This window comes from Uloborus diversus, chromosome 6 (assembly GCF_026930045.1).
Source record: "Uloborus diversus isolate 005 chromosome 6, Udiv.v.3.1, whole genome shotgun sequence".
NCBI classification, from domain to species: Eukaryota; Metazoa; Arthropoda; class Arachnida; order Araneae; family Uloboridae; genus Uloborus; species Uloborus diversus.
The window spans coordinates 81679971-81696664 of NC_072736.1; the positions used below are offsets into that span (position 1 = coordinate 81679971).

A 16694-nucleotide genomic window follows, 5' to 3' on the forward strand; every position below is an offset into this window, starting at 1 on the left:
ATTAAACACAAACTTAATTAAACACGAAATTAGTCTTTAAAACTAAACCTACTCAGTTACGTTAGGTAGTAGTTTATAGGAGGCCCCGACTTCAAAAGGTTATTAAAAATTAAGAGATCGTACATAATTAGTTAGGTATTTAAAATAATTCATCGTATTGTAATTAAAATCAGTGTTTATTTTATAATTCGATGTTTAGTTTAGTTGATTTTTGTACTGGAATTGTAAAATAAATTTCATTTCTAGGTTTATGTACTAAATAGTATGTAAGTGTAATCAGTTATTTTTTGCTTTTTAGTTCCTAGGTGTCTTTTGAAAGCGTTTTTTTTTATTTAAAAGTAATTTATTTTTTGCTTTTAGTGGTGTAAATAACACAGCGTCTTGGAGACTTCCGGCGACGACTGTGGAAAAAGGCTTTTTCAAATGCGTAACTATGTACAGGTGACTTCGAGTATTTATGTAACATTGTACAAAGAAAAAACAAATCGGACGAGTTCAGAAACTCCTCCTTTTTTTGAAGCCTGCTAATTAGTATAACCCTAATTTCAAATTGAAATGGCGGCATCGTGAAATAGTAAATCTAGAATATTGGTCGAACTTCAGAAATCAGACACCAGTTATAATGTATATTATTAAAGAATATAAATTAAGTCGTGGTGAAGGGGTGTTCTATATTCAATTCCTCCTCAATTGAACACTAAATAACTTTAAAAACTGGAATATTAAATAAAGAACTTTGTATTTTAGTGCCGAAATAAAGTTATTTATTAGTAAATAAAATATTAAGGTAATTGATTCAGCTATTAAAGTAGCAAAATATATTTAATTTACTGCTTTGCTACGTAAAAAACCATTAGTAACACCTATTAGTAAAAATTAACAGGCGGCGAAAATTAATCATCCATATGCCGCGAGAATAAATTATCATTCAAGACGAAGGCAAAACCTTTGTTGTGAAAAAATACCGGTCACGAAAGAAACCACGTGACAACGCTGGATGACGTATCCACAACATGTGAAATTCAAAGTTTCTTAGATTTCTCCAGGATCCCTTACCCGATCCAGATCACGTTACCATGGGACCATTTGTGAAGTATACCCTTCCAAACAAAAAAAGAATTTTTCAAATCGGTCCAGTAGTCTTGGAATAATTCGAAAACATACATAAAAAGCCGCAAGACGAAATCATAACCTCCTTTTTTGAAGTCGGTTAAAAAGACTGATGAGTTAATTTAATTTTTTGACTTACATTTTTAGAGGCAGTTCTCCAAAACATTTAGTTTTCTTTTAGCACTATTGTCTATATGCGTTCATTTATTGTTATTAATATTATTATTTATATTATTGCCCCGTGTGGTGACCGGGGGGTAAGAATAGTCCCAACGTAGCCTATGCGTGTCGTAAAAGGCGACTAAAATAGGTGCTCAGTGCCTGGGAGGATAGCCGGGCACCCTGCCCCTGGGGATTGTACAGGGGACTGGTCCTCCAGGTTGGGGGTTGGGCGTGGGGCTGACAACCCCACCTCGTAAAAAAACTCGTGTTTCGAAATCCAATGGAGAAAATAACCGGACTGTTTTACGAAAACGACCTGGAAAACGGACAATGGACTTGAGAATTGGAAGCTGGAATGTTTTGTCTTTATACAAAAGTAAAGCACTTTTAAAGCTACTGCAGCAACTAGATCAGTACAATGTTGATATATGTGCTTTACAGGAAATGAGGTGGACAGGTAATGGAACTTTTAACAGTAAAAACTACTTAGTTTTCTATAGTTGCAATGATAGGAAACATGTTGAAGGAACTGGATTTGTTGTAAATAAAAGAATTTCACACCTCGTAATGGATTTTCAAGCAATTTCACCAAGACTATGTAAGTTGAGAATTAGGGGAAAGTTTTTTAACTACAGCCTTTTGTGTTGCCATGCCCCTACAGAAGATAAATCTGATGAAGAAAAGGAAACATTTTATGAAAATCTGTCTAGAGCCTTCAGTGGATGTCCAAGACATGACGTGAAAATAGTTATTGGGGACATGAATGCTAAACTTGGAAAGGAATTAGAATACAGCTCTGTTCTTGGTAGATATAGCCTTCATGATTTGACAAACGACAATGGATGTAGACTGGTTGATTTTGCGGTGGAGCATGGGATGATTGTTGGAAGTACCTTATTTTGTCATAAACTAATCCATAAAGAAACATGGAATGCACCAGGTGGTACATGTTCAAATCAAATAGACCATGTTTTGATTGATGCTAGACATAGCTCAGACCTAATTGACGTTAGAACATACAGAGGTGCAAATATAGACTCGGATCACTATTTAATTATTTCCAGGATTAGAGCAAGGCTTTCCAATGCCAAGAAAGAACGGATTGAGCCCCTAAAAACGTTTGATTGTGAGAAACTTAAGAACACTGAAGTAAAAAAGGAATATGCTGAATGTTTAGAAAAGCATCTAACGGAAATCAGTGATAGCGACTCCATAGATGAATACTGGAGAAAAATTAAAGAAAGTGTTTGTCATACAGCTAAAGCTGTAGTTGGAAACATTGAACGCAAGAAGGATAAAGACTGGTATGACGATGAATGTGCTGAACTCACAAATAAGAAGAATCAAGCATATAAAATAATGTTGCAGAGAAATACCAGACATAACTCAGATGAATATAAAAGAGCTAGAAAAGAGGAAAAAAGGCTTCACAAGTTGAAGAAAAGAACTTTTGAAGAGGAGAACCTCAAAGACATTGATAATCTCAAAACCATCAATGAATGCAGAGCATTCTATAGAAAGGTTAATCGTAGTCGTTCTGACTTTAAACCAAGTTCTGCTCTGTGTCGAGACAAGCAGGGTGAAATCCTGGCTAACAAACAGGATATACTTTGTAGATGGATGGAACATTTTGGTGACCTTTTAAACTCGGAGGAACCAGTGGAAGACCATCGGCGCGACTCTATAGATTTAAATGATTACGAAGTCATCCCCCTCCCAGATAGAGATGAAATTCAATTTGCTTTAAATAAACTAAAAAATAATAAATCGCCAGGACATGATCTTATTTCTGCAGAGTTGCTAAAAAATGGATGTCCTCAGCTATATGAGCACCTGCATAAACTAATAATTGATATTTGGAGCTCTGAATATATACCATCAGACTGGAACATTAGTATTTTGTGCCCTATTCACAAGAAAGGAGACCCAATGGTCTGCTCCAACTATAGAGGCATCAGCCTGCTAACCACATGCGATAAAATCCTATCCAATATTCTGTTTGTGAGACTAAAACCATTTGTGGATTCAGAAATTGGTAGTTATCAATGTGGGTTTAGAAGTGGAAAATCTACAGTAGACCAAATTTTCTGTCTACGTCAAATTATTGAAAAATCATTTGAGTTTAATATTGACACTCATCACTTGTTTATAGACTTTAAGTCTGCATTTGACAGTGTGGATAGAAAACATTTAATGGATGCAATGTATGAATTCAAGATCCCAAGCAATTTAATTAGACTTGTAATGTGCACTATGAACAACACTAAATGCAAGGTAAAATTCAAGGGAGTCCTCTCTGAGGATTTAAATGTTAATAATGGTGTTCGACAGGGCGACTCATTGTCTTGCCTTCTTTTTAATATTGCTTTGGAAAAAGCTATTCGTGATTCAAATATCAACACTAGGGGCACCATCTTTTACAAATCAGTTCAGATCTTAGCCTATGCTGATGATATTGATATAGTTGCTAGGACTGTACCAGCCTTGAAAGAGGCTTTTTCATCTTTGGAGATAGCTGCTGGTCGAATGGGACTAAAAATAAACGACTCCAAGACCAAGTATATGCCTGTACAAAAAATTCCGCCAAATGACAGGAACACATGTTTAGATATTGGTACTCATTCGTTTGAAATCGTTAGCAGTTTTACGTATCTTGGGTCCTGTGTTAACAACAAAAATGACACAATCTCAGAAATACAGAACCGAATAACATTGGCAAACAAGGCCTTTTTTGGACTACGCCCCATCTTCAGTTCGTCTTTGATTTCAAGAAAAACAAAGATCTTGGTTTATAAGACTCTTATTAGGCCAGTTCTAGGTTATGCTTCTGAAACTTGGCCGTTGACTAAAACCGGAGAGCACAAGATATTAATTTTTGAGAGAAAGGTTTTAAGAAGCATTTTTGGAGGCATCAATGAGAACGGTGTCTGGAGACGACGATTCAATTTTGAAATTTACAGATTGTTTAGAGAACCTGACATAATGAAATGCATAAAAATTAGGAGAATGAACTGGGCGGCCCATGTCTCTCGAATGAACGAAGAAAACCCAGTAAAAAAAGTTTTTGCTGCAAAACCTGCGACAATTCGAGGAAGGGGACGACCAAAAATGAGATGGTTGGATTCTGTTGAATCTGACTTCGATATTCTCAAAGTTAAAAATTGGAAAACCCAGGCAAAAAGTAGGACGTCTTGGAAGATTCTCCAAAGGAAGGCCCTGGCCCACCCTGGGCTGTCGAGCCAACTATGATGATGATGATGATTTATATTATTATTATTACTGTTGCAGTAAAGTAGGTTAAAACGTGTTAGAAAACCCGAAATTCGTCCGAATTACACCCTGAGATTATTTATTGAGAAAATTCTTTCATAAAATTAAATTATGTGCATAAATATGTGTAAAATACCCGCAAAAATTATAATTAATATCAAAATGCGATGTTTATTTTCCTCCAAAAATGTAGAAAATAACTTCAGGGGAGATACAGAGAAAACAGAATGAATAGAACTTTCTGTTACTCTAGTCTACAATGTGTATGTGTTTTCAAAACTACCATAAGTCTAGTATAGTCCGATTGCGAACAAATGACCCTTGTCAATAATTTCGGAAAAGTAGTCCATTCTTTAAAGTAGGTAGAGAAGGAAGAAAAGACGCGTGGTTTTTTTCGAGTGTAGCGACTTTTTGGAGGTATGAAAATAATGTACGTCTACTATATTTTCGCTATGTGACTCTTTAGACCTGAAATATTTTAATTGCAGTATTAATTGCACTGAGTTGGCGAAAAACAAAAATGTCAAGCTTTGCCTTCGTTATTGCAACCCTACTCTCTCCAATTTTCAATTCAAATTATTATTTATGAGAGGCGCTGTTGTCTCTGACCATAAACCCAATTAATTCTTACAGGCCTTGACAATCGCTGAAACTCATGGCAGCAAAGAGGGCGCTACAGAGAACACCTGTTTCCATTACGTTGCCATTGATTGGTGGTTGCAGGGGTTCCGTTCAGCGCCCCTTGCGGTCAAAATGGGCGACGTCCAATCAAAAATAAACAAACTTTAAAACGTTGACATTGATTGGGGGATGCATGACTGGATCATAGTTGCATCGATTTAACACAGAAAAGTAATAAATTATCAAGGCCCGATAAGCGTCAGCGCCATCTAATGGGGCCCTGCCCTGACCAATGGCTGTTAAAAGAAGTGAAACCGAGACCCACTCACTTACTTGGAATATGGTTTGCCTAATGAAACATCTGCCTTGACAGCACAAAACTGAAATGCTTTACTTCTTTGACTAATTTCTTAGGTTCCAAGATGACGTATTCAAACTTTAGAACCAATAACACATTTGCAAATTCCGTTCTTCATCTTTTCTCTCCGTATCGCCCCTTCACAAAAAATGGACACTTTTGAAACAAGGCGCTGCAAAGGGCCAACTCTTTGCAGTCATATTTTAATGTATTTAGCTTTCATTTTCCCCTAACCCATGCTCAACTGAAAACATGAAATTCTCGTCAAATAAACAGAGTAATCTTATTTTATTGAACAGTAATTTTCTATTTAAAAAGGATCATTATTTTCAGGGGCAACGAATTTTACTATCTTTACAAATCAAGTTTTGATTGAAGTAGAATTGAGAGAGAAATATATCACATTCGTGACCAAGAGCTAAAAATCACACGTTTAAAAAGGAGAATAAAAATGGACTTACCGAATAAAAGTATCAATGAATAGAGCTAAATTGTAAGGATTCACTGATTTGTTGAAGTGATGTCTGAACAGCTGCATTAAATCGTAATTGCGATTTTCAGTCGTCTGAAATAAATGAAAACTAATAAGATGCAATAAGGTATTATACAAATGAATAGATAAGTGACAGTTGAAGGTTTTTTTTTTTTTAACTTGCAGATATTTCACGCAAAAAAATGGCAAAATGAAGATAAGCATTTTGAAATGTACGAAGAATTGTTTCGATGTTAGGCAATAGTTTATACACTTCTACACAATAGACAGGTAAAGCAGAATAAAATAAAAGAAATTGAATGCTAAATCTTGACCGCAGATAGATGGCGGATGACCTTGAAGCGGAAACATCATGTGTATTATTTTTAATAGGTTTTTTTTTATTATTTTAATTGGTGGTAGTTAGGATCAGCGAGAACGCGCCTCTTACTACTCGGCGTTTTCCGGCTGACTCTATCTATTGCAAATGCTAGAAATGATGTCTCCGCTTCAAGATCTTCCGCCATCTCTCCGTCGTCAAGCTTTAATACTAGGGGAAGCTGCTGTACCCACGGACGGTTCTACCTACGGACGTTGGTCAGGAAATTCCGGGTATCGTCGAGAGAGATCCTAATTAGGGTTCAACGTGTGTGTCACAGTTCTCTCCAGTACCCCAGGAAGTTTCAATGTCATCAAACGAATATTTAAGATTCTATCACATTTTTTCGGTTTTAGTAGGATCCAAGAAAAAAAAAAACATGAGCAATTTCTTTTTTTTTTCGTCCGTCGTGGGTTGTATTATTCATTTTTGTTCCCTATATTTTGAAGGTTTTGTTTCTGATTTTCAATGTTGTTAAACTGTGGTCCTGTCGATGTGACTGGCTTGCAAAACCAAAATGGCGTACTTTTGTACTTAAGGACACATAACCATGTGTACCCACCAGGGGCGGCATTTCAGCATTTCGTTTGGGGGGTCGAGTTTCTTGAACATGAATTTCCTCAGAACGGTATAAAATACATATTGGTTAACAAGAACTGATAATTAAATGGTTTTAATGTTAAGAATAATTAGGTTTGTAAAGAACAATTAAAATTTTTTCGACCGAAGCTTTAAATTTATTCTGTTATAAGTTATCTCACAAAATATCTCGGTACTAGTTTTTATTTTTTAGTAAGTTTTAATCTGCTATTTTTGGAGTCAGGAAGAACAGAAAATTTTGTAACTATAGTTAATCAATATCCAATAACTTAATTTATTGCCAGTATAGCTAAAGAGGAAGTTCTTGCTTTGCCTCATTGCGCTTCGAAGGCAATTCTCTAACCTCCTGAGACACGAAAGTCAAAATTGGTTGACGTTCAGTTCTCCTACAACTTTCTGGTTGTGTGCGTAGTTTTTTACACCAATGAAGAGGCTCTATTATTGTAGCCTTAAAATAGCTATATGCTGTATTTTCGTGTAAATTTGTGCTTTATTTACGTCGGTTTTTCAATTTAATCACGAAAGTCATCTTTCAAATGACTGACCTGATTGAAACAGTCAAAAAACAATGGAAGCAAGAAAGTTATGTCAAAAAAAAGCACATTTTCTTTAGATTCCTCTCTTTAAAATGACCAAGAAACGTTTTAAATAGGCTAGTATTTATTTTGTGTCATTAAAAAGTATAATCACAATTCACAAAACAAATCCTCTTCCCTCATGCTATTACTTATAAGTGTAATATTTTCTTTTTCGCTTGCTATAACCGACCTACATAATATTGAAGTTAAGACCAATAATAAATATATCTCATTAAATCCTGTCTCAATTTCTTGAGAAACTGAATTGATCAGTTTATTCAAAATATTGATTTAATATTTTGACTAAAACTTCATCTGGGTTTTGTCACCTCTTCCACATTGGCATACATTAAAAACTGTTACGAAAAGTTCTGTCACAAAGTTCCACACCTGGTTCAAGTATGCATTAATGCGAAAATTACTAAGAGTTTCAATTGTCAATCCAAGAATTAAGATTAGCGAATTAAAATTTTTATGATAAAGTGTAGAATTTATCAAAAAAAAAACGCTCCGCAGTATAAATAAAGTAAACGAAAAATTCAGACAAAGGCATACATATTAAAATGACATCAAATTTTTTATCAATGAAAAGATCGCTTTCCAGTAATTCTTCCAAGGGGCTTTTATAACTCTTGAAGACCATCTTGTGTCACTCAGAGATTGTCAAGTAAAGAGCCTCAAGATACATTTGTTGATGTGAAAGTATTTTTTGATGTGAGATGTTTTTCGAAAATAGCATATCTTTACAAAAAGTTTCCATGAAAGCATATGATACACCGAGTTGCTAAAATGTGTTTCTAGTACATGGCATCAATGAACATTTACTAGATGAACATTAAATTATATTATGAGCATAAAAATTTATGTAAAATGACATGGAATTTACGCGTAAAAATTGCACAGCACTGTACGGGTATCTCATACAAGACGCACCATCATAACATAGATCACTCAATTTTGAAATATTTAACCCATATGAAGAGATTACTTCTTTAGTTAAGGCAAACACTTATCCTCCATCAGTTTTTTCTGTTCTGAAAATTCAGGTAAATGATTTTCTAAGTTATCTAAATCGAATTTTACCATTTTATATTATTCTTAGAGAAAAATTTGGGGGTGCAACTGCCCCCTCTCGCACCCCCTATTTGCCGTCCCTGGTACCCACGGACGGCAATTTTTAGTCTCCTTGAGTCACACGTGAGTCTTCTTACAATGTGAAGAACCTCAGAATAATGCCATCAACATGCCATCATTGTCATCAACGTCCGAAATTTGCTTTCAACAATGATGATGGATTTGAAGTAGGGCTTGAAGATATGGTGTTGAAGTAACCCCCACCTGTTGTAGGATCTACAGACCGTCAATCTTGCCTGTTTTCATTTGAAGTCGTCTTTTCTTGATTTTTGTTGGTTTAATCTAAACTGGGTTTTTTGTAATGGGTTAATTTTGGTTAAAGGTTTCAATTTGCATATAAATTGAAGTTATTATGTAGGTACATAGAGAGTTATACTACGATGAATCTAGTTTTTTTTTTTTTTGTTTAAAGACACATTAATTATTCATAACATCATTAACTCTTTTAAGAGTAATAACTTTTTTAAAGAGTTCACTGATGTTAAAAATTAAGGAAAGTTAAAAAAGGGTGAAAAAACCTTCGATTAATTTTCAAAGTTTAATTTCTGTTGGATATTTTATTTAATGTTATTTGCAATGGATGTTTGAAGAATCTTTACTAATAATAAAGCTGAAAGTCTGTACGGAGGATGTCTGGATGTCTGTGACGCGCATAGCGCCTAGACCGTTCGGCCAATTTTCATGAAATTTGGCACAAAGTTAGTTCGTAGCATGGGGGTGTGCACCTCGAAGCGATTTTTCGAAAATTCGATGTGGTTCTTTTTCTATTCCAATTTTAAGAACAAAAATATCATAAGATGGAGGAGTAAATTACGAAATTATCATAACGTGGAACCGTAACATGGGTACAAGCCAATTGGCGAGAAAATTCACCATACATTATTTGTAAATATACAGGCGAACCAAAAGAACTTTTAATTTTTCTATTGCAGGCAAAGCCGTGCGTGTACCACTAGTTTCAATATAAAATGACTTACGAAAATGTATTGAGTATAATTGAGTTCCTCAGACCTACATATATATATATATATATATATATATATATATATATATATATATATATATATATATATATATATATATATGTCCATGGGTACAAAGGCACCTGTCCGCGGGGTAAACGGGGTGTTGTACCCACGGACAAAAAAGGTAGTTTTTAAGAAATTTTTTTTGAAGTTGAAAGCTTTGAGATTTTCACCTGACAAAAATTGTGAAATTAAATGATAAGTTGTAGATTCTGCCAGCAAATTTTTCCGATCGATTTTCCATTCCCAGAGACCAGCAAAAATTGAACAGTAAATTTTGTCCGTGGGTACAGCAGCTTCCCCTACTTGTTTGTAATGCAAAACAACTATTTTGTGTGTGGGGGGGGGGGGGGAATTGTGTCAGTTCAATTTTGGGATCCCTGTAGAACATAAGTGTTCACTTACTTTTCCAAAATGATGCCACATCAAATATTCTTGTGTGGACGATGTCATTCCAGAGTTCCTTAGGTACATTGTGTTGAGCTTTTGGTAACCCCATTCAGTCCACCCGGCAGCCGTGGAGGGGCAGTTGATCAGGAATAAGCCATCCACGAAATGTGGATACATTAACTGAAAAAATGAAAATACAATTAACTCTATACCACCTATTAAAAGTCACTTTAGAATGCACGAGACACATTAAAATTTTTAACTTTTACATGCAAAGTAAAATACTTCATCTTCAGCTATTTTCAGCTTATACTAGTCCAACCAAAAATTAAAGTTGTCTCTATCAATTCCAGCTTGATATCGAAAAACAAGAATATGGCACCAGAATTTTGGTTGTTAATTCTTGATTCTAAGCGATCTTTATTTGGGGTTTTGTTTGTAATCTACTTCTAGGGCATCAGGAGCGAATACAGAAAAATCTTTTGGAGGGGACCCAGAAAATTGAATAGCACCCCCCCCCCCCGCCACATTTGATGTTTAATAGCAAAGTTTTCATTACTTTATTTTTAAATGTTTTTTTTTTCATTATTTTTTTTCAGGATCCCTTCAGGCTGATGATCTTCTTCTAAGTACATTAATATTATGCACTAATATACTTTGAATGTGGTCGTAAAACATCTTTAACGTTTCAAGCCAATTAAATACTAAACCCAATATAATGTCACCGAGATGTTATAAAGTGAACAATTTTAATTAGGAACATTGTCATAATGATTACAACACGAAGGCAAGGCTATTCAATAAACCCATATACCCACACCTCATTTGAGTTTTTATAAATTATTTTATATTTTAACTATAAAATATTATTTAGTTATGAAAATCATAGCTATTAAACGTATAAGTTTTATTGAAGAATTCAGGACTATTTCTGTGTTAATTTCAAAGCAATTGCTGATTGCTGATTTGTTCTTGAAGCCATGATGCAGTTGAGATAACATAGTGATATTACATGCCGTTTTCATTAATATCAGAGTTTTCCCATGAAACTATTACAGAATTTCTTTCATTTTGCATTTTTATAAGCTGAAAAATAAATCTATTACTTAGCAAATAGCTTCCTGCATCAAAATAACTCTTTTAGGCACGCCTACAAATTTTTTGAAGAATGTTAATTATTGATTCCATCAGAGAAGAATTAATGAACGAATCGCGATATTACGTTCCCTTGAATTTAAAACCAGCGAGTTAAATGTATTCTGCCACTCTGAGACTCTGACTCCAGTATTACTTCTTTAGCAAACAAAAATTCTTTTATTTAAAATATGCTCTGTGTGTTTTGTGTTCTTTTTAATTAACTATATAAAACGAGCTGATGTGTCCATCACATGACTTCCTTTTACTCCAATTTTAATATCATTTTCCCAGTATTGGCAATTTTAATGTGATTCAATAGTTTACTCTCTAAATATCACCACCTGTGGCTAAACTAAAACCAGATTTAAAAAAAAAAACAATCGCCAAATTTCGACAAAATTTTGTGATCAAAAGACTGACAATATATCGCAAAGTGTCCGCCAAATTATAACACCACTTGAGTATACATCGAAATTAACAATAATTTTCCCCAAAAAAGGGGCAAAAGACCCCTTTAGAAACACTCGAATGCAACCAAAAGGGGAGGTGCACAACTAGACCTCACTAGGAGTCTACGTACCAAATTTCAACTTTCTAGGACATTCCGTTCTTGAGTTATGCGACAAACATACGCACATACGCACATACATACGTACATACGGACGTCACGAGAAAAGTCGTTGTAATTAACTCTAGAAATGTTAAAATGGATATTTCGAGTGTTTATACGTTCTTAGGCACGTGTGGTCGGGTTGAAAAAAAAACTCAACATTAATTCGGGGGTTAGCAAAATGGAAATTAAGGCCGAATTTTGAGTGAAAATTTTTTCGCGAATACAATACTTCATTTTTTGGAAAAAGAAGTAAAAATGCTGTAGAGAAGTCAATTAAAAAATAATGAATAAGATAGTTAAATAAATTCATCCTTTGGGAGGGGCCATGGTCCCCCTGCCCCCCCCCCTAAAATCCGCTACTGTGGGGCATCTCTCATGACGTTCCAGCAGTTATCTGCAAGCAAAGATGAGTTCCACTTCCCCTGATACCTTCTTTCCGTCGTTGAGATGTCCTGATATTAAGCAATCCCAGTGCTCGTCACTCACGGCCCCACAATTACTTGAAAAGAAATCGAGATGAGAGTCCAAAAAGGGTATTTCGAGCGATGTATTACAACTTAGCTGTTAGCATAGGCGACTCGTACGGAGGGGCAAGGAGGGCAACTGCCCCTTCACTTTCAAAAGTAAAGGAGCATCGTCCCTTTGCTTTTTTACTTCCTTTTCCAAAAAAAAAGGAAGTATTGTATTCGCGAAAAAAATTACATTCAAAATTCGGCCTTAATTTCCATTTTGCTCACCCCCAAATTAATGTTGAGTTTTTTTTAACCCGACCACACGCGGATAAGTGCCTGAGAACGTATAAACACCCGAAATAACCATTTTGACATTCTCCGAGTTAATTACAACGACTTTTCTCGTGACGTCCGTATGTACGTATGTATGTATGTGCGTATGTGCGGATGTGCGTATGTATGTCGCATAACTCAAGAACGGAATGTCCTAGAAAGTTGAAATTTGGTACGTAGACTCCTAGTGAGGTCTAGTTGTGCACCTCCCATTTTGGTTGCATTCGGGTGTTTCTAAAGTGGTCTTGTGCCCCTTTTTGGGGAGAAATCATTGTTAATTTTGATAAACTCAAGTGGTGTTATAATTTGGTGGACACTTGGTGATATATCGCCAGTCTTTTGGTCGCCAAGTTTTGTAGCCAACTTGGCGACAAATTTAGCAATTTTGTTTTTATTTTTTTATCTGTTTCAATTTGGCCAATGTTGGTGATATTTAGAGAGTAGGCTATTGAATCACATTAAAATTGCCAGTAATGGGAAAATGACATGAAATTGGAGTAAAAGGAAGTCATGTGATGCACACATCAGCTCATTTAAGTTTAAAATTAACGAAGTTCAAAATTAACGATCAATCAAAAAACGATAAAATGGATCGTTTCACCTGTGTAAAGAAAGAAGAATTAATTTAATAAGTGTGTTTTGTGTTTTTCTCATGTTATTATTTCATATAAATTAAAATGGAGCTTTGAATTGGCAAGGTGGGAGTCTACTGTAGTCATCTGTCTCGATTTTGGAGACCATGACCGGAATTTATAGCGGAGGTCATTTGTAATCAAAATGTCGTTAAAATTCAGTTTCCCGTTTTTTTTAAAAGAGTCAGCATTAGGGACACCGCCGACCTAACCTGCCACCCCCCCCCCCCGCACTTCTTTGACCTCACACTTTTTTGGTACACCAGCCGCCTATGTCTGTTAGTTTTTTTAGTTGGTTGGTATGTAAAGTACTAACATTGCAAAACTTCCCCCTATCATAAAACTAATTCCTATTTATCAAGCAAATAAGAGCTAAGTAAATGTTTTAAACATCATATTCGCTTATATCACATCAAAAATGGATAGGAATTATCTATATTTTACTCAAATGTATTTTGAGTGTGAACCAGTGTTATTAGCTGTTACTTAATTCTTTCGGGTCTCGTTTTCGTTGCAAAATGTTCATATAGCCACTGGAGTTTAGAACACGTTGTATTTTGGTCAGAAGCCATGCCACGGACCAATTTGTGACTTATGCTAGAATAAACAGTCGAATACGAAATGCTTCTGTGGTTCGGCGGGAGACCTGTAACTTAAAGAGAAATCTGAATCACTGGAGCACACATGGACGGAAGATGCGAAATGCACATCAATAACATCCATGCCTTCAGCGCGATTTGTAGCTGCTGTAAAGGAAGGGCAAAGCAAAACCCTTAATTTTTCTCTTATTCTCTTCTTATCATTTTCTTGGATTTTTATTATCAATTCTTTTTTTATTACGTAAGCTTTACTTACTAGAGAAAATAATATTTGTGTTCTAGAAATTGCAACATGGATTCTTCTTAAATTAACTTGTTTTCTACGTCAGTACCTTTCCTCAGAAAACCCTTAAACCGAAGCAAAATTCATGCTGATGCAGAAGTAAAATATTTTGCAAAGGAGTGAGTGTCACGTGACATTGAAAGCTGTTTACTAGTGATGAGCTCATTATATTCAGAAATAAAAACAGCTAAGCTTTTTTTAAGGTGATTTTTGCTTTATTCAAACTTTTCAGTTACTTTTTTTTTCTTTATTTATGCAAAAAAGAAAAAGAAAAAAAGTAATGCATTGAAGCAATGTAAAAAAAAAATCTCGCGCACATACAGACAGACTGACAGACAGACTTTTCCCCAAAATGGTCTACATAAAGTCAGCACACCCTAAAACCTTTAATGCGCCGAAGTTCGAAACTCAAAAATTTTCATGAATCCAATATTTTTTCTACATATTTGGTATAGAAGAAAGGGGGAAAAATAAAAAAACAAAATCTATTTTAACAGTAATCGTCTATGCCGGCTCTGAGAAACATAAAATTCGTTCTTTATTGACACTTTTTATAATCGTAAATTATGCGGGAGTAAAAACTTCTTTGTGAGTTTCAAATACGAAATTCTATCTCCTCGCCATCCCAGCTGCCCTTTTGCTCCATTTTCTTCCTCTAAGTTTCGAAATACAAAGCAAAAATTTTCAGTGACGTTCGACCATAACTATAAATTTTCCGTCTTATCTTCCGAGAACCTAGCGGGTCTTTTTCCAACAATCATCCGCAAAAGAATATGGCTTTATGTGATGAATGGTCAACTGGCCGAGCGCTACAATGCAATTGTAGATACTTTTAAGCGTGATTTAGGCTTTTTTTTTATTCATACAATTATTGGGCATTTTTAAGCCGAATGAATGAAATAGCAATAGGGTTTCAAATAAACTAGAGTACTCCTCTCAACATAGATGCAGTCATTAAGGGTGACGTCGGTCCAATATTACACCAATTTTAACTACTCCATTCATAATTTATTGCGCTTTTGTATCGATTGGCATAAAACTGATGAAAAATTCCTGAACTAATATAGAAATATCCAGATTTACCCTGCTATCTACGGTCATTTTGAACCATCTGAGAAATGTGATGTGAAATAAATTATTTCAATAAATGTAGTGTATTTTTGAGCCAGAAAAATAAAGTCGAAAAGGCACAAACTTCTATCTTCTCTCTCTCTCTCTCTCTCTTTTTTACATTCTGAACTGTCACTTCACCCAACGCTTTCTATCACGCCCAGCTCTTGTTCTTTCTGCGCCTGACGAAGGCGTATTCACAACATAAGTTTTATATTTTAATGAAGAAAAGAGATTATAAGGAATGCGAAAACTAAACGAAATCCACTTTTTAGTTGTTGCCAAAAACAATAAAAAATAATTGTAATATTAAAGTTAATTTTGTTAATAAAAGTTAACAAACTAATTTCAAGGCTGAACTTAAGCAATGTGGATTTCGCTTTTATACACCCAAAATCCACAAATATGTGCTTGATTAAGTTCAACCTGAAAATTAATTTGTTAAAAAACTAACTTTATAATTACTACTATTTTTCATTGTTTCGGGCAAGCGGAAGTATTTACTTTATAATTAACTTTCTTTCATTGTTTTTGGCAACAAGTAAGAACAACTACGTCATTTCCGTCACACAAAAAGGTTACCTATAGAAATTTTAAAGCCATAAAGCTCTACTTCAAAACTTCTTAAATGTTTGCAAACTTCTCATTTGTATTTCATAACCACAATATTTCTATGATTTATTATACTGCATAAATTTCTATGATCAGTGAATTTGAAATGATAGGCCCAACAATGAAAGCATTTTTAAAATTTGTTATTGTATTTTATAAACCAATCAGTTCATATAATGCAAAAGATAATGCACAAATAATTTTTCAAAGCATAGCAATTTTAAGGAAATTATGAAAATTTAGAAACGGCTGTTTCGAAAAGATGGGTTTACTGAACCAAAAATCACAACTTAATAAGGAACTTCGTCTCTATTTTTCTGATTTTCCATTAATTCTCTATGTCATCCTTTGCAAATTTAGCGCAATTTTTTGCTCGTCAAAGAAATTACTCTTTTTTTTTCAAGTCTTCAGTACAATTGTACTGCTTTCCATCTGCAATCACTGCTCTTGCAAGTATGTCCCACATGTTTTCTTCATGATTTAAATCAAGTCTGCAAAGTGGCTACTTTATAATATTGACACCATTATCCATAAACCTTTTATGCATGGAATTGGTGGTTCGCACAGGAATATTGTCCTGTTTCAGGCCCAAAAGTTCTCAGATTTTTGAAGAAAATAATCTTTAAGCAATTCTTAGTAGCCTTGACTCAAACGATTGTCTGTAAGTGATATGCCAGTTTTTCTTCCCCTTTGGAACAAGGCCCAGATTATAACGTAACCACCACCAGCTTGCCTTTTCGAGAACATCTGTGTATTGTTCTGTAGATTATACACTGTAAAAAATTGTAAGGTTATCATTGCTAATGGCTGTAACGTTGCACAAC

At 34.7% G+C, this 16694-nt stretch overlaps 1 protein-coding gene across 1 annotated transcript in view; it reads right to left on the reverse strand.

Annotated features, from left to right (window-relative positions):
• The window catches only part of LOC129224639 (protein NDRG3-like), a 141538-nt gene that overhangs the window by 35118 nt on the left and 89726 nt on the right, over positions 1-16694 (reverse strand). Inside the window, exons 7-8 of the mRNA XM_054859122.1 lie at positions 10115-10279; positions 5983-6086 (exon numbers count right to left, since the gene is read on the reverse strand). Of these exons, the coding sequence (XP_054715097.1) occupies positions 5983-6086; positions 10115-10279 (269 nt within the window). The remainder of the gene's footprint in view (positions 1-5982; positions 6087-10114; positions 10280-16694) is intronic.